The 23,836-nt window shown below is 42.2% G+C and overlaps 1 protein-coding gene across 3 annotated transcripts in view; it reads left to right on the top strand.

Moving 5' to 3' along the window:
- The first annotated feature begins 2,148 nt into the window (after nt 1–2,148).
- The window catches only part of CALU (calumenin), a 28,801-nt gene continuing 7,113 nt past the window's right edge, over nt 2,149–23,836 (top strand). Inside the window, exons 1-3 of one of the 3 annotated variants that reach the window (XM_074942760.1) lie at nt 2,149–2,251; nt 15,283–15,520; nt 19,411–19,604. In XM_074942760.1, the coding sequence (XP_074798861.1) occupies nt 15,300–15,520; nt 19,411–19,604 (415 nt within the window). In that variant the 5' untranslated portion in view covers nt 2,149–2,251; nt 15,283–15,299. Of the gene's footprint in view, nt 2,252–15,282; nt 15,521–19,146; nt 19,341–19,410; nt 19,605–23,836 lie in introns of those variants that run through there. The other 2 variants (XM_074942759.1, XM_074942761.1) reach the window with 2 other exon arrangements.

Genomic DNA, 23,836 nt, shown 5'->3' with positions numbered 1-23,836 from the left:
GAAACCTGTCACACTCTCCTCATAAAATGGGAGGCACCACTGGTGCATTTCCTCGAACTCCACTCCTAAGAAAAGGAGGACTTGTGGCACCTTAGAGACTAACCAATTTATTTCAGCATAAGCTTTTGTGAGCTACAGCTCACTTCATTGGATGCATGTAGTGGAAAATATAGTGGGGAGATTTTATATACACAGAGAACATGAAACAATGGGTGTTACCATACACACTGTAACAAGAGTGATCGGGTAAGGTGAGCTATTACCAGCAGGAGAGGGGATGCGGGGGACCTTCTGTAGTGATAATCAAGGTGGGCCATTTCCAACAGTTGACAAGAACGTCTGAGGAACAGTGCGGAGGGGAGGAATAAACATGGGGAAATAGTTTTACTTTGTGTAATGACACGTCCACTCCCAGTCTTTAGTCAAGCCTAAATTAATTCCAATTCAGCAGTCTCTCATTGGAGTTTGTTTTTGAAGTTTTTTTGTTGAAGAATTGCCACTTTGAGGTCTGTAATCGAGTGACGAGGGAGATCAAAGTGTTCTCCGACTGGTTTTTGAATGTTATAATTCTTGACGTCTGATTTGTGTCCATTTATTCTTTTATGTATAGACTGTCTGGTTTGGCCAATGTACATGGCAGAGGGGCATTACTGGCACATATCACATTGGTAGACATGCAGGTGAACGAGCCTCTGATAGTGTGGCTGATGTGATTAGGCCCTATGATGGTGTCCCCTGAATAGATATGTGGATGCAGTTGGCAGCGGGCTTTGTTGCAAGGATAGGTTCCTGGGTTAGTGTTTTTCTTGTGTGGCAGCTACTAGGCAGCTCTTCTACACCACTTTCTACAAGCCATTACCCTCTGATCCCACTGAGGGTTACCAAAAGAAACTACACCATTTGCTCAAGAACCTCCCTGAAAAAGCACAAGAACAAATCTGCACAGACACACCCCTGGAACCCCGACCACGGCTATTCTATCTGCTACCCAAGATCCATAAACCTGGAAATCCTGGACGCCCCATCATCTCAGGCATTGGTACCCTGACAGCAGGATTGTCTGGCTATGTAGCCTCCCTCCTCAGGCCCTACGCTACCAGCACTCCCAGCTATCTTCGAGACACCACTGACTTCCTGAGGAAACTACAATCCATTGGTGATCTTCCTGATAACACCATCCTGGCCACTATGGATGTAGAAGCCCTCTACACCAACATTCCACACAACGATGGACTACCAGCCATCAGGAACAGTCTCCCCGATAATGTCACGGCAAACCTGGTGGCTGAACTTTGACTTTGTCCTCACCCACAACTATTTCACATTTGGGGACAATGTATACCTTCAAATCAGCGGCACTGCTATGGGTACCCGCATGGCCCCACAGTATGCCAACATTTTTATGGCTGACTTAGAACAACGCTCTCTTGCTGGTAATAGCTCACCGGTCCTGATCACGCTCGTTACAGTCTGTCTGGTAACACCCATTGTTTCATGTTCCCTGTGTATATAAAATCCCCCCCGCCCCGCATTTTCTGATGCGTCCGATGAAGTGAGCTGTGGCTGAGGAAAGCTTATGCTCAGATAAATGTGTCAGCCTCTGAGGTGCCACAAGGACTCCTCCGTCTTCCTGCAGATACAGCCTAACACGGCTGCTACTCCGCCTCCACGCCGAAGTGCTTCTTCACAAGATCAGGCAGGACCCGTGACGGGAGTAGCCCACCAGCCCCATGGAACAGGTCATGAGAGCCCAGGGCTGCCTCGCCTCCCAGTGCCAGGATCGCCCCTCCCCCTCCGCCAACGGTCATAGCCTTCTTTTCCCGCCCTTTCTAACGGTCACTCCCTGTCCTCGCGCCCCCCTCATTCCTCTGCGCTCGTGGCAGTCCCAAGCCTCAGCCTCAGCGCCGACGCTTGCGCAGAAAAGAGACCGCCCCGCCGGCGCGCGGGCGGAGGGACGAGGGAAGCCCCGCAGTGGGCGGACCCGCGAGCCGGCGCGCGCCTGAGGACGTGGCGCTTTCCAGCCAATCCAGGCAGAGTCGCCGCAGCCCTCCGGCGCCGCCGCGCGGTGGGAGGGAAGCCGACGGGGCGCCCAATCCGAGCCCCGCGCGTGGCGGCGAGGGAGGCGGGGGCGATTCCTGATTGGGTGGCCTGGCGGGCGCCGTGGGCGGGGCGGGCGCCGCTGTTTCCGGTCCGCGCGGCGGGTGGCGAGCTGAGGGAGAGCGAAGCCGGAGGGGCTCCTGGCGGGAAGAAGGTAACCGGGGGTGTCGGCCTCCGCCACCCGCTGGCGCCGGGGCCTGTCTCCCGGGAAGGGGGAGGGAGGTGACAGCCCTGGGCCGGGTCCCCGCGCGCTGCGGGCCCTCCCCGGCCTGGGGGCCCGGTGCTCAGGGCCGGGCGGCGCCCCCGCGGGGGAGGGGAGCCTGGGGGCGCGCTCTGGCCCGGGGCTCACGCGGGGAGCGGCGGCTTGGCCGTGACGTTCTGCCGCTGGAAGTGTGTGCGCGGGGGGGGGCGCCTTTGTTCCTCGCCCCCGCCTGGGACTGGGGTGGGTCGCCCCAAGCCGCCCCCGCCGGGGGGGGGCGCGCGCGCGTGCGCTGGTGCAGCGGCCCGCCCGGGCCCCGAGGGCGTGGCGCGCCCGCCGTCGTGCAAGCGCCCCAGCCTGGCTTGGTGGCAGGGTCAGTGGGGCAGGCCAGGGAAGGGAGGCGGGGTGCAGCGGCTGGTGGCTGCAGAACCAACCCTGGTGTTTGTGTAGCTGCTCCAGAGGCCACAGTGGGGGGAGGGGGCTTTAGGGGCCCTGAAAGCGGGGGCTGATGACGTGAGACTTAACTCGCCAAGAGCCTTCGTTATTGACAAAGCCTCATTCGTGTGTTTGGCACTGGGCGACGCGTGGAGACTACAAGAGCGGCCATACCATAGTGAGCCAGATCAGTGGTCCAGCTAGTCCAGTATCCTGTCTTCCAACAGATGGTGCCAGGTGCTTCAGAGGGAGTGAACAGAACAGGGCAATTATTGAGTGATCATCCCCTGTTGTCCAGGCCCAGCTTCGGACAGTCAGAGATTTAGGGCCACCCTCAAGACTAGCCCGGCCCACCAAGAGCTTACCTGTGGTTTGGCTTGTGCTGCTTGTATGACTTATAAGGGCCTGAAGTCTGTCACTACTTAAAAAAGCTCTTTAGATCTAGGATGTGATCCTCTACGTGTATCTGGAATGGCATGTGGCTCACTGGATGGTCATTTGTGCTGATTTATTGCATCACCGCTTGAGAAATTGAGAGGAGATGCGCCACTTCAAAATTGAATTTTTTATTTAATAAAAACCAACATGTCTGTTGTCTTGTTCGCTGAATGTTAACAGAAGAGCCAAATGAGGTTTCAAGCTGTCGAAATGTCAGCTGTGTGGGTGAATGAATTTTTTTATTAATCCACAGTAAATTGTTCTGTTTCCCACCATTACTCATATTGATGGTTAATAAAACTAAGTAGAGTTTAGATACCCAGATGATAAAAGACCTGTATAAATGCCCTGAAATAAGTAATTTTGCATTTCCATTATACTTTGTCCCAGAGGATTTGTGAATTGACATATTAACTACATGGGGGTACGTGAAACAATCTCTCTAAAATAGTCATCTCTATGAAAACAGTGCAGTTGGATACTACAGCTATTTCTCCATGCCTCGTGCTGAGGGTTGCTGCATTCTTTTCCCCTTGTCCACCCTTTGCAGCAGTGACCTTTGCTGTAACCACCAGATTTTGAAATGGAAAAACTTCAAAGCCAGTAAATATTTCTTTGTATTTGACTAGAGCGGTTGTGTGAGTAATGTCAACTATTCCCTCTCCTGGCCACCAGGTGAGTATGTACTGCACCTCCTGATTTTTCAACCAGGATCATGAGTAAAGATCTGGTGTTTCTGTGTGACAAGACATATCATTAGGCCATGGGCTGGTTCATGGAATCCATGTTAATATTATTAAAAGACAAACTTGAGCATAATTTCAAGATTTGTTGAGCTGTGTTGTCCATGTTTTTTCTGTGTGCTGGAAGAGGATTTTTTTTTTAATGTATTATTGTAGCACCTCGGAGTTCTAGTCATAGACCAGGACCCCCTTGTGCTAGGTGCTAAAGAGCCATTCAGGTGTTGCACTGTTGTGAGTGACCTCTTGCTGCAGATACTTACTTGCGAGAAAGGAATAACATGAAGATCAGCATTCAGATCTTAAACAAGTTAAGATTGCTATGAGCTCCTATTGTTGCAAGTAGAGGTCTCTCAACTCCAAGCCATTAATTACCACTTCCTAGTACCCACGATGAACCCAAGTACCCATTTATGCAGGTAGCTTAACAGAGAGTGGGCTAGTGTTGATTATAAACATATTGTTAGTTCATGGCTTGCTTATTGTGACTTAGTGGAAAAAACTTACATCAGTGAGGTAAATGATGGCTTGCTTTTCCTATTGATTGTAACATAATTTAGAGGGTCTTTAGATGTTGCAAAAGTTTTGTCATATTCTGTAGACAGAACTGTTGATGACTTGCGGAAAACATTCTCTTTAATAATAACTTTAGCTAAAGATTTTTCTCGTTTGCATTGGAACAAAATCTCTGATAGTGGGTATGAGATTGTGTCAGAGGAGTCTAATGTTTGGATAGGGTGGAAATGATTAAAATGATTCAGGGTGGATTTTATTTAAATCAAATTGATATAAATCATGATTTAATCATGGTTTTCTACATAAAAGTGCATTCTTGTTGGTTGTTATAACCTTTAATACATATTCTTCACAACTCAGAAATAGATGTAGGTTTCATTTTTAGAAGGGACACACTATACATTTTTAAACAGTGATTTATTTTGAAAACCTTTCAGATTTAGTTTTACAGCTATATCAGAAAATGAATGATTGGTTATTTCATTTACCAAAGGTAATTGAAGCAGATATTTATGAAGCCATTGGGAGGTGCACTATCTTCAGTTCAACAGGTTAATCATTAATATTTGGAGGATTTTCTTGCCAGGCTGTATTAGGAGGAGAACATCACCAGACAGACATTTAAATATTTTTTTTTAACTAAAACAACAATGTTAAGTATTCTTGAATTTTTTCTTCAACAACAAACATATAATATTTTAAACAAAACAAGCATATGTCACTCGCTTCTCACATTTATCTCCAGACTTCTTCCCCTTGTCCAGATCTATTCGGCTCCCAACAATCTTCTATTCATTGAACCTTTTGAAACTTTGCACTTTTAGAGAGAGGTAAGGGATTGACTCTGTGTACACAAATTTGCAGAGGTACAATATAGTTGAGGTCTGTTATTTCTCACCTCTGTATATTATTTATTTTAAAACATTTTTGCTGTTAACAAGCATGTTACTTCTGGAGACACAAATCCACAGTTTGAGAACTGCAAAAGTCAGCATCTCTGATGGTATCTTCTAGACTGAGCACTGGGTCCCACTCGGTAGATAGAAAGATTAACCTAAATAATCTATACAGAAGCCTGTGGAACCCCATAAGATTGGGTCCCTAATCCATGAACTATTGGAACTCATTTACAAAACTTTTCTTAAACATTACATGAATATATTGTCTCATACTATAGAACTAGAATTTATAATCCCTATTCCATGATGAGATATCTTTGAGCTATAATGTATCTTAATTAAAACTATCTTTAGATAGATTTTTTTTATTTAAATCTGATTTTTTTTTTGATAAAATGCTTTTTGAGGAAAAAACCTAATTTTTTTTTAAATAATTTTATTTTTATCCACCCTGAAATGATTACAGTCCTGACCATGCTACAACTTTACAGGTTAGAACCAACAAACTGCTTCAGAGTGTCGTTTGTGTCTACATACAGCATGCATGAAACTCTGCAATTGTGGCATCTAACAGCATCATCCCTACCAGAAGACTAGTCTGACACATGGTTGTCTTCCTGTAACCAGTCTTGCACACCTGTTTTTTTTTTTTTTTTCTTTTTTTTTCTGGTGTGGATAGGACCCCCTTAAAAGTGTTTGGTTTTGCAGGTTTCGCTTTACACTCTGGTATGTCCTAACACACAGAGCTGGGAGTATTATCTACTTGAAATGTTCTGTGTGCATGTCATTAGAGTGCTCTGAGTTTTCCCAGAAAACGCTGATTAGTATAGGGTAGGCGGCATCTGAGGAGTGGGCTCATAGATGATTCAGGCATCTCTAAGGCAGAAAAACTTCAGTGGACACAATTCTGTCTCTGTCATTGTAACAGGGTTATATGAAAGCATCACAAACTGGTTTCAAAACATAATTGTAATATGGAGACACCTTAATATGATGGGATTATAGAGTAGCAGCCGTGTTAGTCTGTATTCGCAAAAAGAAAAGGAGTACTTGTGGCACCTTAGAGACTAACAAATTTATTTGAGCATAAGCTTTCGTGAGCTACAGCTCACTTCATCGGATGCATTCACCGATGAAGTGAGCTGTAGCTCACGAAAGCTTATGCTCAACTAAATTTGTTAGTCTCTAAGGTGCCACAAGTACTCCTTAATATGATGTTTACTCTCCACCTGAATACTGTGTTAAGTTCTGGTCATCCCAGCTCGTAGGGTTCAGAGAAGGTCTATAAAATTGACTAGATGCATGGAAAGAGTTGTACATGAGGAACAATTAAAAAGGTTAGGACAATTTAATTTAAAAAGTAGAAAAAATCATGGCACAAAATAGAGAAATATAAAAATGACATAGCATAGAGAAAGTCATTTGCCTGTTCCTGCTTAATCTTTCTCATAATACAAGAACACAGGGACGTACAGCAAACAAAAAGCAACACATTTAAATCTTTTTAATGTGATGGAATGAACTGAACAACAAGATACTGAGGTCAACAGCTTAGTAGGATTAGAAACTTTAACAAAATTATGGATATTATAATATTTAATATTAATAAAAGATATAAACCCTTATGCTTCAGGAATTAAGCCAACTGCTAACTTCCTGAGGTTGGCAAAAAATTTCCTTTACCAGGTGGTGGTTCTGGACATTTTCAATTTCATTATAGAAGATTTAAATTTTTCCCTGAAGCATCTGCTATCACATTTCTTGTGTTTGTAAGAGTTTTGAAAATGTAAAGCAGTATATAAGTACTAATAATTTTCATAACCATAATGTCTATGGCTGGAGCAGTGTTGTGAGACCTGAATTAGTGTCTGTAAAGCATTTTGAGATCTTTAGAGGCAGAACTTTTTGTTTAAAGTAGTACAATTATGTTCCTTAATTAGAATATCAAAACTTGAAATAATGAACAAAATTAAATTAAATCAAATAGAACAGTTGCATGAGAGTCTCTGTGGCAAATCAGGTTTGCTGGGTGTTCTCTCTCTTCAGAGTAGATATGTTCATGCACAGTTAAGATGACAGACTGCCTGAATGCTTTATGGAGCTGAGGAATCCTACTTTTATGGTGATACATGTTTCTGTTGCAGAAGGTAGCTGAGAACTCCTGACATTCTTGGAGGTTTCCAGATGATGTTCCCCTCCCTCCTTCCAAATGTTCCAGCATTCAGCTTATCAAAAATTCTTCAACTAAACTACAACTTAAAGCTTTGTCTTTGGTGTGGAAAGGAAATTTAATCCTTTATAATTAAGCTAATTTTTTAGCCAGTTAGGTCTTTCTCTTACCAGTTATTTGCATTTCACTGGCTCCCAATGATCCCTGTCAGGATTGGGGCCTCATTGTGATGGGCTCTTCACAGAAATGATTCCCTGCTTCAGCAAGTTTACAGTCTAAATTGAGGCAAGATGTGAAGCGGGGGGAGAGGGAGAGGGAAGACTAGGGAGACAGTACTTAGGTTGTTTTGTTTTTGTTTTGTTTTTTAACAATCAGTGAACAAAAGATAAATCACTGACTGGCCACCTGCCTACCCACTATAATTTCCATGTTTGATCATCTTGATTATATAGCCGGGAAGGAGGAAATGCTTTTATGCGTTTGTTTTCCATACAGACATATGAAGTGCAGTTAAATTTGATCAGAAAGTAGGTTGGTTGCCTTTCTAAATCTTACGTTCTTTCTCTGTCTGCTCCTTGTTCTGTTGGGCAGGCTTGGTTTAAGGCATTTATAGGAAACACAAGATTTGCTACATGGGATTCAACCGGTGGTCCATCAAATCCTGTAACTTGGCTCTGGCAACAGCCAGATGCTTCAGCAGAAAGTATAAGAAACCCTACAATGAATAGTTATGGAATAACCTACTCATAAAAGCTTCTTTCTTAACCTTGTTCATTTAGTGTTCGATTTAATGCCCTAAGCATAAGGGTTTACATTCATTAAGCAAAAACCCAACCCTTTTGCTGTGTAGCATACAGGGTTGATAAAAACAGGTGATTTGTTTAAAAAAAAATCATATTTTCTATTTAAATTGCATTTTTGTAAAATTTAAATACAGGTTTATTTTTTAAAAACAAACCTATTTGCAATTGACAGCCTATATTAAGGCTTAAACTTACCATGTTTAATTTAAATTATTTTAATACACAAAAAATAGTATTAAACAGTACATGTTTATCACCAATTTTTAATGAAAGTCAGACCACTGAACTGATGGAAATCACTGGCTGAGCACCTGGAACCAGAACTTGCTGAAGTGCTAAACCAGCTTCTGATAGCAGTAGCTTCTTCCACAGGTACAGAGAGAATATTTTCTTCATTTCAGTTTATTCAGCTAGTTCAGTTCAATTACTAGTAGTTCCTTCAAAGTTAAGAAACCAACTGAGAGTTGAAAAAGCAGGAAAGCTTGTTTTCTTCTTCCAATCTGTGGGAAAAAAAACTAGGTGTGATAGGATGAGATCTAGTAGTTCTGAAATTGTGAAGGACACGGTGACCAGAAACCATTAGTTCAATTCACTACCTATAAATAATATGTATTTGTTTCATAAATCAGTTGTTTTGCATTTAAAATTATTTTTGATTATTCTTTTTGAATGTATCCAGCACATTTAAGGTACTTAAATTTTAAAAAATGCTGAGCTTGACACAAATCACAAGTATATAAATTTATAAATAAGAAATACAGGTGAGTCACATCATATGCACATTTAACATATGCGAATTCAACTATACGCGGTCGGCAAAAATAAAGAAAAATAACAAGATACCTGTAAATACTGCGGGCAGTTCCGCCCACCATTCCACTCGATGAGCGTGTGCCCTGGAGTGAGCGTGAGATGGGAGACGTGAATTTGCTATTCCCTCAGTCTATCTCAGTTCCTACATGCCTCTCATCGTGTGAGCATCTTGCCACACTGAGTGTGATTCTAGTGTTTAAAGATACTGTACGTATTTTTCATACAACATGGCCCCTAAATGCAAGCCAACTACTTCGTCTGGTGCTCAACCAAAGAAACAGTGATCTGTTCCAATGCTGGAGGAAAAACTGGCTGTGCTGGACTTATTGAGAGACAGTATGTCGGTCTCCAATGTGGCGCATAAATATGGCCACAACGAATCTAGCATCCATATCATCAAGATTCGAGAGAGAGAAATTCGTCAAGCCGTGGCATCAAGTGCTCCAGTAACTGCTAAGGTGATGAGCCAGCTGCATGATAAGACTTTAGTGAAGACTGAAATGGCATTAAACTTATGGCTGGAAGACGTGAACTGTAAACGTGTGCCTATCGATGGCAACACGTTGCGAGAAAAGGCTCTTAGCCTCTACGTGCTGTTCAAACCTCCCGCTGAAGAGGGACAGCCTTCTGATGAGAAGGAATTCAAAGCCAGCCAAGGTTGGCTTAACAGTTTTAGGAACCGCTTTAGCCTCAAAAACGTGCAGTCTACTGGTGAAGCTGCCTCTGTCAATGAAGAGGCAGCAAAAGCCTACCCCGAACAATTAAAGAAAATCATAGAAGAAAAGGGCTATCTTCCAGAACAAGTTTTTAATGCTGACAAGACTGGGCTCTTCTAGAAAAAAATGCCCAACCGCACTTACACTTTGAAATCAGAAGGACAAGCCCAATTTGCTGAAGTATTCCAAGCAGCGAAACATTTGAATGATTTTAATTTCTGAATACGATCCCTCTATGGAACGAAGCCTCAAAATCACACATAGTATTACGGCCGATTTTGAGACCACACCAAGAAATGTTTGAGCAGCTCAAGAGACAACAGCAACAGTTGCCGATCGCCATGTTTTTCAAGGAAAAACAGCCAGCCGCAGATGAGCCTACGCAATCAACTTCAAAACCATGTACAGTATACTGTACTTTATGGGCGATTTAAGGGATTTGCTAGGGTAATTTTGACTATACACGATTTTAGCCTTATGCACTGACTTTAGAACCTAACCCCCATGTAAGATGCGAGTCCACTGTACATCATTCCCCATTTTCTAGCATAATAAATGTAAAAATTAAGAATCTGAATGTAAATAAGCTATATAATAGCTTAAACAAATGTATAGCTACCGTGTATCCTTCTGGTTAGCAAAAAGAAGCACCAAATTTAGCATAAAAATCTATATTTAATTGCAAATCAACATATTTTAATGGTTAGTAACCATTAAAAATCAAACTTTCCTTAAGAAAATAATTAAAGTACAAATGAACGATTAAAACTGATTTAAATCAAGGTTTTCTGCTTGCTGATTTAAATCATGATTAAAATCAGTGACTCAAATCACTTTGATTTAAATCAGTCCGTTCTGGTAGCATAACTGTAGATGGTCGTATTATCCACAAATGTCTAATACTCTTTTAAACTTTCCTAAATCCCCATGCTCAATGATACCTTGTGATGATGAAGTCATAGATGAATTATGAATTTTGTGTGTATGTGGGGGCATGATTACATGAAATCAAAATGCTGCAAATAACTAATGCCTTTTTTCTTGTATTATGAGTAATTAAATATGGGCTCCTCTTTTGCCTTCTCTTTACCATGCAATATGCCGTATGTCCGCTGTAATATTCTTTCTTATACATCTCTCTAAGCAAAACAGTACAAATCTTTGAAGTCTCTCTCTACCTTTATTTTATTCTGGTACTCTGAGAACCTGCTGATTCTTCTAAATCTTCTCATAGATAAGAACCAGAACATGAAGACATACCATGATTGATATAAAGGCTTTGTAATTTATAACCACTGTATGTCTAGCTTCAATATCACAAGTTATAATGTGATCTGCTTTGAGACTGGCAACTCCAAATACAGAGTTCTTGTGTAATATGAATGGTGGAGCTCTTTGTCAGGGTTGCTTGTTCCATCTGTTTTAACTTCATATCTCTTAGTGTGAATATTAGTTACATAGCAGGATTATCTTCATCTGATTATTTCTTCAGTCATAATAACCTTTAATCTCTTCCACTGCCTGGGAAACCTACATCTGTGTTGAATGTGGCATTGAATCTCATCCTAACAACTTCACAGTGATTCATGTGGCAAACAGACTGCACAAATCCATTGGATATTATTCCTTACTGTGCTATTTACATCATCTTAAACTAATATTTGTAATGTGGTTATGCGCCACTTAAACAACAGAAATACTGTGATTTACAAGAAGACTCAAGTAACTGTTCAAGTATGTATTTATTTAACTTTTCCTACTTGTTTCACTTGCTTAAAGGATGGCAAACTTTCCTTTTTTGTTGTTAGCTTTTTAACCTCTCGAAGTAGTTTAAACTAATGTGGGAGGCTTTTTTCATGACTCCATTTCTGTGAAATAGAACTGTTTTATAAAGCTACTTCTTGCAGGACTTTACTCTTTTTATGTAAACATCTCCACTTGTACCATAGTGGGTGAATGTGAGTGCCTATGATTTAGATATTGGGTATAGGTATGTTACCCACTCATACTTCTAAATTCAAGTTATGACTAATTAAATCAGATAATCAAAGGAAATATTTGTGTGGGAGATGGGAGAGACGCTTGCTTACCTTTGGAGACTAGAATAGTTTACCCTTCATGAGTCCACATTTATGTAATATCTGTCTCCTAAAAAAAATTTGGGGCCAGGGGAAGAGATGTGCATTTGTAATCTGATTCTAGGGTTTGAAGACTACTGAACTAACTGATCAGGATTCAGAATAGTCTACAGTTTCTGTTACGTATTTGTATTGGATGTGTTGGGCTAAGGACAATTAGGGCTATGATTGCACTAATTGAATCTTCTTACCGCATGAATCTAATAAATCAAACCAGAATATTTGAACTGTTCCAAGTTAAACATTAGTCTTCAGTGTGTATTTGCATTCATTGTCTTTTAATCCAGGCTGTGCATCGTTGTAGTACCTCTCTGCAATGTATCATTTCTAATTTGGCTGCAACGTTCAACTTTTGGAGATAGTACCTATGTTTAATTTGGAGGCAATAAAGTAGCATCTAGGTCAGGGGTCTCAAACTCAAATGACCACGAGGGCCACATGAAGACTAGTACATTGGCCTGAGGGCCGCACCACTGACCACCCCACCCCACACCGCTTCCCCAGCCCCGCCCCCACTCCACCCCTTCCGTGAGGCCCCGCCTCTTCCCACCCCTTTCCTGCCCCCATTCCAACCCCTTCCCTGAAATCCCCACCCCAACTCTGCCCCCTCCCTGCCCCCAGGGGGCGCAGGAGTGGTGCGTCAGGGGGCTCAGGGCAGGGGGTCGGGGTGCAGGGTGCGGCAGGCAGCTCAGGGCAGGGGGTTGGGGTGCAGGAGGGGTGCGGCAGGGAGCTTAGGGCAGGAGGTCGGGTGCAGGAGGGGTGTGGCAGGGGGTTCAGCTGCAGGAGGGGTTCCGGGAGCAGGGCAGGCTGCCTGCCTGCCCTGCCTCTGCGCCACTCCGGAAAGCGGCCGGGACCTGGAGGGGGGCACAGGGGTCTGTGTGTTGCCCTGGCCGCTCCTCCAGGTACCTCCCCCAAAGTTCCCATTGGCTGGGAATGGGAGTTTTGGGGGGGGTATCTGGAGGAGCGGCCAGGGCAACACACAGACGAGACCACTGTGTCCCCCCTCCGCGAGGTCCCAGCCACTTCCCGGAGCGGCGCAGGGGCAGGGCAGGCAGGCAGGGAGCCTGCCCTGTCCCCGGTGTGTGCCGGGCTGGAGCTGCTCTAGGTAAACGCTGTGGGGGTCATGAGGAGCTGGTGGGCCGCAGGAAATAACCCCGCGGGCCGCATGTTTGAGACCCCTGATCTAGGTCAATGGTGTCAAACCATAAGGCTGTGTGGGCAGGATGTGGCTTACATGGAATGTTAAAATCTTAGATTCTGCAGAATTTTGTTTGAAAAACAGTTTCTCGGTCTCATGGTTGCCAAGTATACTTTGTGAATAGCCACGTTGTCTTCCTGAGTCTGCAGACAGCCTGAAACAATTGTGCTGAGGTGTGCCTTCCTGTCCATGTTAATCTAACTGGAGTGTTAAGTCTAAAGCTTAATGATACAGTTTAAAATGTCGTCATTAACTAATTCATTTCTGATCATTGCAGATGGCATGGGGAAAGAGTAGGAGTGAAACCCATGGTGGGTGGATTTGGGAGTTACTTCAGTGAAGGAAATGCAGAAGGAAGAAAGGAAAAGCAATATAAAGACCCAGGAAGTGGGAGAGAAGTAAAGAAAGGAGGTTGGGGTTGGGGAACAATGCTCCTAAAAGTGAGAGAGTTCCCGTTGAGTGATGCTGAATACAAGAAGTTACTGAACAAAAAAAAAAACATTTTCTATATTAAGACTACATTCTGCCATTAATCTTTGTGCAGACTTTACATTGACATCAGTAGGAATTCTGTTGTAGATCAAGAAGAGTATATAGTCTTAAAATTTTCCCAAAACCACAGAAAATGTTTTAAAGTGAAATTCAGCCCTCTGCACTGAATGAGTTTGACAGTGGTAAACTAAGTGTTTGTCTGGAGGGCTGTACATCTTTGGGGTTTTGTTTTTATTTTTAATCAATATTGCTGCACCTCCAATAGAAGTGATACTAATATAATTCCTCAATTTGAAAGAAACAGAGCATCTTTTTAAAAGACATTAAATATGGTGAATCATAGGATAAGAATAACGTGATTGTTTTTTGGTTTAGTCCTTAACGCTGCAACTTTAACGTAGTAATGTAGATTTTTGCTGCTGGTCGCACAAGATTTATTGAGGGGGAAAAATGATGGGGAGAATATCCTAGTTCTGTGACCGACAGGACCCAGTTGACAAAGGCCAGCTGTTGCCTCTCTGTTATTAGTGCACTATGCATTTGTAGACTTATGGCTCGTCAACACCTAAAACTTAGATCAACCAAACTACCTTCCTCAGGGATGTGAAAAATTCACACCACAAGAGTTGTAGTTCTGTCGACCTAAGCTCTGGTGTAAGTACCAAGAGGTCGACAGAATAATTCTTTCATCAGCTTAGCTATTGCCTCTGGAAAGGGTGGATTTACTACAGTGACCGAAAAGAATTCTTCTGTTGCTGTAGCAAGTGTCTGTGCTGCAGTTGTGCCACTGTAACACTTGTTGTGTAGACATATACTTAAAAAGCAACCATTTGCCAAAGGCTTAGTAGTGTCTGTTCGTCCGGTAGGCTAAGGCCCCGTTCCTTAAATGGGATCCACTAATATGGAGTCCCATTGACTTCAGTGGGATTTCTTATGTCTGCAAGACACTTGTATATCCTGCTGATGGGCATGGTATAAAAAGTTAAACAAAACAAAACAATCCTGTATGAGATAACAGTTAACCAAGACTTGTCAATTTTAAATGTTAATAACTTCAAAATTATTGACCTAACTTACTTCAAATTTGCCTCAAATTGTTTAGGTCTAATTGTGAGCTACAAAATAAGACAAGCTTATAAGAAATTGGCTGTAATTTAAAAGGCACGGACAATTGATGTGAGCAAACCAGTTTTGAAGACTGCAGACTTAATTAGTGGTGTATGCACTTAATTAGTGCATAACACACGTGTGTGCGCCTGGAAACCGCAAAAAATGGTGCATGTTCAGTATGCAATTTTCAAACTCCCATAACTTTAAACCGATTCAATTGTATTTTTTAAACTGTATGAAGACACTAGTTGTGGACTTGACAATAAAGGTCTTGGAAGAGCCTTGCTGAAGGCCGATCTGCATGGTGGTGTTGATAGCCTCGGAGGGGGGCCCCTATAGAAATGCAGTGGCTACTTGTAATCCGTGGGTGAGTAAGGCAGAACAAAATGAAAAGTTGGGCAGAAATTCCAGGTGTCTGGATTCATCCATCCTTCATTATTAAACACAGAAAATTGAATCTAAATGAGTATCTTGGGAGAAGCAAACCCCTAAATGACTTGTCTGTTAATATCCCAAAGGTTCATCTTGAATCGTCATGACCATTCAGCAGTTTCTTGTGTACCTATCCCTTTGTGCGGTCTGTGTCCTCACCAAACCCACGGACAAGAAGGACCGTGTTCACCATGACCCACAACTCAGTGACAAGGTCCATGATGATGCACAGAACTTTGAGTATGACCATGATGCTTTCCTTGGTGCAGATGAGGCCAAAACCTTTGACCAGCTGACACCAGAGGAGAGCAAGGAGAGACTTGGGTAAGGAAATTAACTAGCTTTTTACTTCATTTGAGAAGAACTACCTCACATTTTTACTCATCTGGAATTTTGCAAAATAGTTTTTCCCATTCTTTGAAATGTAATCCTAAAACTCAAATATATTGATATTTCTTCTATACCAGATGACTGTTTGGTACAAATGTTCTAAATTTAAAACTTTAAATGGGGTTCAAAAGTCAGTAGTAGCTCAAATGCTACCCGCAAGCCAAATGTAGCCTTGTAAAGTTATAGGTTGTCTGCAGCACATCTCATCTTTAATATGGAGCTGTTTCTTTATAGGTGTCATCATGCAATATGGTCTTGCCTCTCATAGCAAGTTAAAACATTGCATGCTGGGCTAAGTTGCCTCTAAGTTGCACAGCCATGCAGCAACCTATTAAGTGCCGCGCAGGCGCTCAGGCTGCAGTGGGGAGAGATGCCTCTCCCCAGCCCAGCCCCGGACCTGTGACGGCTGAGGCCTGAGCCCTCTTCCACATTCTGAACCCCTCTGGCCCACCCTCGCCACATGAATTTTGTTATGTGCCCCTGACACATCTCCTCCATGTTGCTGTTTGCTCCACTCCATACAGTTCAAGGTAACTGGGTGCTGGCAAGTTGCCATTATTTAAACAAAGCTTGGCTTCTGTCTTAAGGGAAAACTAAAACCCCCTGACAGGAGCTCTCTAGCCATATTAATTCCCATCTAGGAGGCGACTGCTGCACAAAAACCACACCCGTTGGCACAAGCTAGTGAAAATAGCATACTTTTTAATTAACTTTTGTCTTACTACTTTCACTCTAATTGGCTCCCATTGATAATGCCAGGATATGACCTTGAGAAGGATAACAGTAAGAGCTGGGGCACAGCAGTTGTTTGCTCTTCAGCATAACAGGGCATTCCCTCTGTCCAAGTATCACGTAGCTGCACCTGTCACCACTCTGGTTTATATTTGGCTTTACACTTTGAAGCATAAGCCTACCCAATACTGAAAGCTGCTGTTGAAGTGGCTTTTGTGAGTGCCCCACCTATGACACCTCAGCACACAGCCTTCCTAGCTTGCCAGATGCTCTAATATACAATTTTTCAGCTTTATTTAAGGTTTAAAAACTATAAAACTTAAATAAATGTCTTTATGGTATTAACACTAAAATATTACAGCATAAACTGCTTTTTGCAATTTAGTTTTCTGTGTTTTTTCACTCAGCTTGGCAATTAAATTAGACCAATCAGTTTTGCTTTTTAAATTATCATGTGCGATTCTTGCATCATAAATGTAAGAAGGTGCTCTGTAAACAGACAAGACAGGGCCCCTGCCCCAAAATGCTTATAAGTGACACAAACAAAAACAAATGCAAGACAACTGGTTTTGGAGACATTACTGAGGTGACGATATATGCCCTATGCTTTGCACAAAGATGGAATGTTCATGTTGCAGGGACTGAGTGGGGAAAGATTTAAGTCCAAATTAAACTAGTGATTGGCACTTAAAAAAAAAAAAAAGTTTTCTGTAAGGCTCTGCAAAGACTTGCTTTTTATAAAAGCCTGAATTTCAAGAATAAACTACCTGAGTGTGTCTACGTGAAATACTTGTTTTAGTTCTCCAAACGGGTGCCACTTTCATCTGCAAAAACTAATACATAGCACCCTTTTTGTAAGTTTCCTTGTTTTAAAATCCTAGTATGAAGTTATTGCACATTAGGTCACCTTCATTGTATTTGTTCTCCGTCTCAGTTTCTCCAAGTTTCTAAAAGAATCCTGATGGTAGGAACATAGGCATTGTCATATTGTATCAGCCAATGGTCCATTTAGAGAGACAAGGTGGGTGAGGTAATATTGGACCAACTTCTCTCTCATTTCCTGGGACCGACGCAGCTACAATTACACTGCATGCAATGATCCATTTTAGTCTAGTATTCTGTCCCTGTCACGAATACCATGGGCTTCAGGTGAAGGTGGGTTTTTTTTTTTTTTTTTTTTTTTTTTTTAAATGGACAGTTATATAGTAGCATGTCCAGGGAATAGATTTTTCCTAACTTTACAATATACACCCACAACCTCAAGTGCTTGTCACAATCATACTCTTTCAGGCTGAGGAAGACTAGATCAGAAGGTTATTGAAGGAGGCATAGATGGTTGCCTTTGTTTGACACAAGAAATGATTGCCTCCTGCCTGGAATTACTGTGTGTCCGCTCTGTGGCACACTTAGCTCGAGGAGCAAGAGACTGCCTTGGAAATCACACCTGGGTGGTCACTGTGCCAACCAACATTTTTTCATAACTTCCAAAGCGCTTGGCTCCCAGTGCTGCTGAGGCAATGAACACTTTCCCAGAATGTGAGCTGTTCTTCCTGCGTGTGTAACAAGCTTTGCTTGGGCTGTCAGTTGTAAAATTAAACAAGCTTGTTTTTATTGCTTTTGTGAAGAAAGTGTTCTAGTGGGAAAGATCAACAGGTTCTCTTCTAGTGCAAGAGAAATGTCTAGCTCGGAAAACTGGTTACAGAATGTAGAAATATGCAAGAGATCCTCTTTTCAGGTTGTTTTGCTTTTCTAGCCTTTAGGTTTCATCATTGCTTTGCATTTTAATTTCACAGTCCTGCAAAGTTATTGGCTAGAAAAAGCTGGCAATGGGAAGAGTGGGGACTAGGGTAAAATTTTGCTCCTTAAAAATGTCAGAATGGGTATTTGAACCCACCCCTCCCTCTGATATGCCATTTTTCCTTGTTTTACATGTGAAACGCACTTTCCTCACTCTTTCTGAATCTGAACTGGTATTGTGCTTGGTCAGTCATAACACACTACTAAACCTGATTCTTGTGGCTGGCATGTTTGTGTGTGTCTGCTGTTGAAAGAGCCCAGCCTTCGGAGTTGAGAAGGTTCTTGCTCCAAAGCTTTTACAGCACCTCTTTTGGCTGTTCCCTGAAGTCACTGCCTTTCTGGTGATCTTCACATTGTCAACTGAACTGGAGTTCAGCCTGTGATTAGAGCCATGTGCGGCCTAACATGCTGTTCTTATGGACTCCACCGATGTGTTTGGAACAGCTCCTTGTGCTCTGCATGATCTAAAAGTGGATGGAGTGTGACTCAAGGAGCATTCCATAAGCTGCCAGACACAAGGCAATGAGGGGAGTGCTGAGGAAATGGGAGCCTGATGAGGCCTGTCCTTCCCAGCAGGCAGGGCGTTGGAGGTGGGAAAGAAGGGAATGTATCAGAGTCGTAAGGAATCACAAAATAACTGCGGCATCCTCTCTGTCGTGCTGTGATGCATTGCGTTGTGCATCAATATATGATGAAGCTGTATTTTTCTTACGGCTATGAAGAGGAACGAACAAGTCACTATTCCAGTAGCCTGTGACCTACTGAGGCTGAACTGTGCACCGTCCATTCTGAATCAAGTATTCTCTACATCAGTCTGGTAAATCACTTTCTAAAATTGTGTGACTGGCAAACGCATATAGGACGACACCAGCTGGAAGACAGTCTTGGGTAGCCTGCTGGGTTACAGTTTGGAATTGACTTGTTCACTCCTGCATACAGGTGCAGTGTGCTGCCCGTTAAAATGCGCTGCTCTGAGTAGAAAGAGCCTTATTTCCCTTAACTTTTCCTGCATTTCTCTGCATTTTCTACAGAAAGATTGTAAGTAAAATAGATGAAGACAAGGACGGGTTTGTAACTGTGGAGGAGCTCAGAGACTGGATTAAATTTGCACAAAAACGCTGGATTTACGAGGATGTAGAGCGTCAGTGGAAGGGGCACGACCTCAATGAGGACGGCCTCATTTCCTGGGAAGAGTATAAAAATGCCACCTACGGCTACATCTTAGGTAGGTCTTTATTCTTGGGGTAAAAGCTTTGTGGAGCTGGCACCTTGAAACTTGCTGTTTTGTCTTGTAGAATGATTGTAGATAAAATAGACACGGATAAGGATGGGTTTGTGACGGAGGGGGAGCTGAAAGCCTGGATTAAGAAGGCCCAGAAGAAGTACGTGTATGACAATGTTGAACGCCAGTGGCAGGAGTTTGACATGAATCAAGATGGATTAATCTCCTGGGATGAGTACAGAAACGTGACATATGGCACTTACCTGGGTAAGGGGCGAGATGTCAAACCTGCAGACACGGTAGTCGCTAATCAATAAAGCAGAAGTGTTGTGTAACACAGAGCATGGAGAGCTCTTGCAGTAGTATAAGATTCAACTGGGAACAATCTTTTCCTTCATATTAGTAAGAGGTCCGTGAAATTGGCAAGCACACAGAAGAATCTTAAAAGCTAAAGTTTGTATGAAGATGCAGCTTTGTAACTCTGCTTTATTGATTAATTTTAATTTAAAAATCTAGTCTAAAATTCAATCTGAGCAGTAATCTTGACAGTTTTATTCAAGGCTTCTGGGCAGACCCTTTGTTTAGCATTTAGTTTAACTCTCCATTGCTTGTAATATCCCACTTGAAGCTCTAAAGCTTTTCCCTAGTAATATTTATCCACTGGTGGCCTTCAATATCTGCAGAAATATATATGTGGCTGTGGAAATGCAGCCATGCTGTAGTAAGGTACTGTATGTTGTCTCTGTATAAATTGTGGTTCACTTGGCTTTTAACAACAGCTACATTTCTGAAATTTGAAGCTCCTGAAGAACGACCTCAACTGTCTTTTCTTAAACTTAGGACAAAAAAAATAAAATGTATGTCTTAGCTCTGTTTCTCCTCTCCACTCCACCCCCACTTCCAGTGGGGGCCTGCCCTTTTTTTAGCGGTGGCCCTGTGACATAGGGCCTAGATCTGTTTACGAAGAAGTAAAGACTGGCAGTATCTGGGGAGATCTTTGAAGGGGGGAGTTGGTGAGGGAGGGGCTATTTTGAGTAGGGCTGTGGGAGAACAAAGACTAGCAAAGGGACTTGTAACCTGGATTGCATACGGGTGTGGTATGAACATAAGAACGGCCATATTGGGTCAGAGCAGAGGTCCATCCAGCCCAGTATCCTGTCGGCTGACCGTGGCCAATGCCGGGTGCCCCAGAGGGAGGGAACCTAACAGGTAATGATCAAGTGATCTCTCTCCTGCCATCCATCTCCACCCTCTGACAAACAGAGGCTAGGGACACCATTCTTTACCCATACTGACTAATAGCCATTAATGGACTTCACCTCCATGAATTTATCTAGTTCTCTTTTAAACCCTGTTATAGTCCTAGCCTTCACAGCCTCCTCAGGCAAGGAGTTCCACGGGTTGACTGTGCGCTGTGTGAAGAAGAACTTCCTTTTATTTGTTTTAAACCTGCTGCCCATTAATTTCATTTGGTGGCCCCTAATTCTTATATTATGGGAACAAGTAGATAACTTTTCGTTATTCATTTTCTCCACACTACTCATGATTTTATAGACCTCTATCATATCCCCCCTTAGTGTCCTCTGTTCCAAGCTGAAAAGTCCTAGCCTCTTTAATCTCTCCTTATATGGGACCCGTTCCAAACCACTAATCATTTTAGTTGGTATGATGGAATAAATTTTGCAGAGCAGTGTGACTGTTTCTGGACTCACATCATACATTTTGAAAGCATGTAATAAATTTATGTTGCATCTTGTTTGCTCTCTTCTGGCTAATCCATGTCCTTCCAGGGCTGTTTCTATCACTTCACTCCGCTGAGCAGTTTTAGACAGCTGTAAGGTTTGGGGCTTTTCCCCGCCACTTTTAAGTAACCCGTTAAAACTCAAGACCGGCAATGTTCAGTCCAGCACCAATGACTAGTTAAGAAGAAAGATCCTGTGACCCTGTAGAACTAGAAACAAGTCTTATACCACGAACTAGAAAGGGAAAATACCAGATTTCTGATGGGATCCACAGCACTTGTTTCTAGTCCTGGGATATTCCAAGGTATCTGATCTTTACAATTTGACAATGTTAAGTATACAGAAAAACTATCTTGGGTCATCCTGAGGGTTTTTATGGCTTTCTCTGAAGCCCATGCAGTTAGATCAGACCCCTGTCTCTGCAGGGGTATATTTAAAATGTCCTAATGAACAAAGTCATATACTCAAAATATTTCTCAAGTTTTATTTGTAACACATATGGCATATGTAGAGCCCATGAGAAGGTGGTATGCCATAAAGATCTCATTCCCAGGATTTTGGGATGGGCACATTACTCACCAGTGCCTCAGGTTAATGCTGATAAAATCTTCATAATGCACTTGCACCACCTTTTACTCACTTCGTTATATACAATTTATATATACAGATATATTTATCTACTAAATAGTTAATATATTAAAACTACTCCGGTCTTCCTTTCATAACTACAATGCTGATCTGTCCCTGACAGCCATGTATGTGTAATGGCTTGGCTTCCCACTTCTGTTCAAAGGTCAGTACTTTTCCATAATAGTATCTGGTGAAAGATCTTCATGTCTGTTGTGAAAAGCTGTTTTCCCTTTTTCTGGCATGAACAAATTTGGAAATGCCTCTCAAACGTTTGACACCCAGCCAGGAAACTAACAGATCCCTTTACCTAATTGAGAACATACATCTTCCATACTGTAGGAGCTGAGACACCATCCTCTTTCACTGCGGCTCTTTTGGCTGTTGTATGTAGTATTTTTAAAATTAGGTTTTTGTGATCTAAATGAAACAGCATGTTAGTAAGCTCCAAGACCATGCTAGTCACTTCACTGCTGCACTTGAATAGTGTGTGCAAGCTTCTGAGTACCCCATGCTTTAGCATACATCACCAGAATGCAAAAGGAATTTCTGTGCACCAAGGCTGTGCACAATGATACAATAAGCAGGCTCTGTGTGGAAGATTTGCTTAGATTATGATCTGATGTCCTTGTTAAAGAACAAAGCCATTATATTCTTTGCTTATGTTTAATATTGGCTCTAAATGGCACCAACTTCATGTGCAGGCTTCAGAACCTGGCCCCTGGCCTTGCTGGTATGTTGCTCATAAACAGTGATTTATTTATTTATTTATTTATTTATTTTTAAGTACTCTGGATCTGCATTCTCTTCCATCTGTGGAGTTCAGCCTGTGATTAGAGCCACATGCGGCCTATGTCCCAAAGACAGCTTTCTGAATTTTCCCATATACACTGTCAAGTACTCCATGCTGTGGTGAACCAGGGGTGTTAGATGTAAGTGCTCTTGAGCTGGCCAGATGAAGTCCAAAAGAGCAAACCTGGATGCTGCTGCTGCAGTGTTAACAGTACCACTAGGTGACCTGAATTTTAGTGTGTACCTTGAATGTTTTCTACATCTATTTCTGTTGTGGCCTTGCTCTGCAAAGTTCTAATGAGCTGTGCAGTTGAAGCCAATAACTGCAAATCACCTAAGTCTTGGCTTGGTTCATAGCTCTTTAACGCCAATTTTTTGGAGAGTCTTAATCTTTTGTAAACAACATAGGAATTTTTGTGCCAACATGTGCAAGTATTTTACTAAAGCACTTAATTTAGCCTAGCATGACATGAGGACACAGCGGGGGGAGAAAAAAAAAAGAGCAAGCTAGATAGTTATTTGCTTCCTTTAATTTACCCTTAATTCACATCGTTGTTACATATGTGTTTCTCGAAGCAGTTATCCTTGTCTTTTAAGTTACACTTAAAAGACATGTATTCCTTATACTTCTGCTCCATGTAAAAATGAACGTGAGACTGGTGACCTCATAACTTGAATTGACGGTGCCATTTGCAGAAGTTGTAGCAAATGGAGTGTCAACCAGACCACTGTATAGCTTGGGTGCTAACTTACCCACAGAGAGATAGTGTTTTTGCTTTAGTAGATAAATGGACAATAATAGTATAGCCCCCAAACTGTCACAACTGAACATACGTTCACCAGATCAAAATTCCTTTTACTGTTTAATATTTGCCTAATCAGAATTTTAAAGTGTCAGTATTTAATTTAGTGTTTCATGTTCACAAGATGGTAACCACATTCTGGACTAAATAAACTCTAAACTGGGCTTTTGTTAGCCCAGGATATGATTAATTACTCTGACAAAGGGGCACCTGTATATTATTACTATTTTAGTTATTAAATGTACTTTGTCCTCAAGTATTCACTGCTAATTAAAAAACCTTGCGACAAACACGGGCCCCATAAATAGGATAGTAATTTCATATACAAATTATATGAAGTCTGATTAAATTTAATCACCCTAATAGGCCCTCAGATACTTTTTGGGGCACATATAAGTATCTAGATTTGGACAGTCAGCAGTGTTGCTCTTGCTTTGAAAATGCCTGTTGCACCTCCGTGGAAGAACATAATCCCATTACATATTCTATTCCAAGAGTAGCCAAAATCTAGCCCACAGTCTCTCCTACCTTTAAC

The sequence above is a fragment of the Natator depressus genome, chromosome 1 (assembly GCF_965152275.1).
Source record: "Natator depressus isolate rNatDep1 chromosome 1, rNatDep2.hap1, whole genome shotgun sequence".
NCBI lineage: Eukaryota > Metazoa > Chordata > Testudines > Cheloniidae > Natator > Natator depressus.
This window is presented reverse-complemented; position numbering and strand designations above follow the sequence as displayed.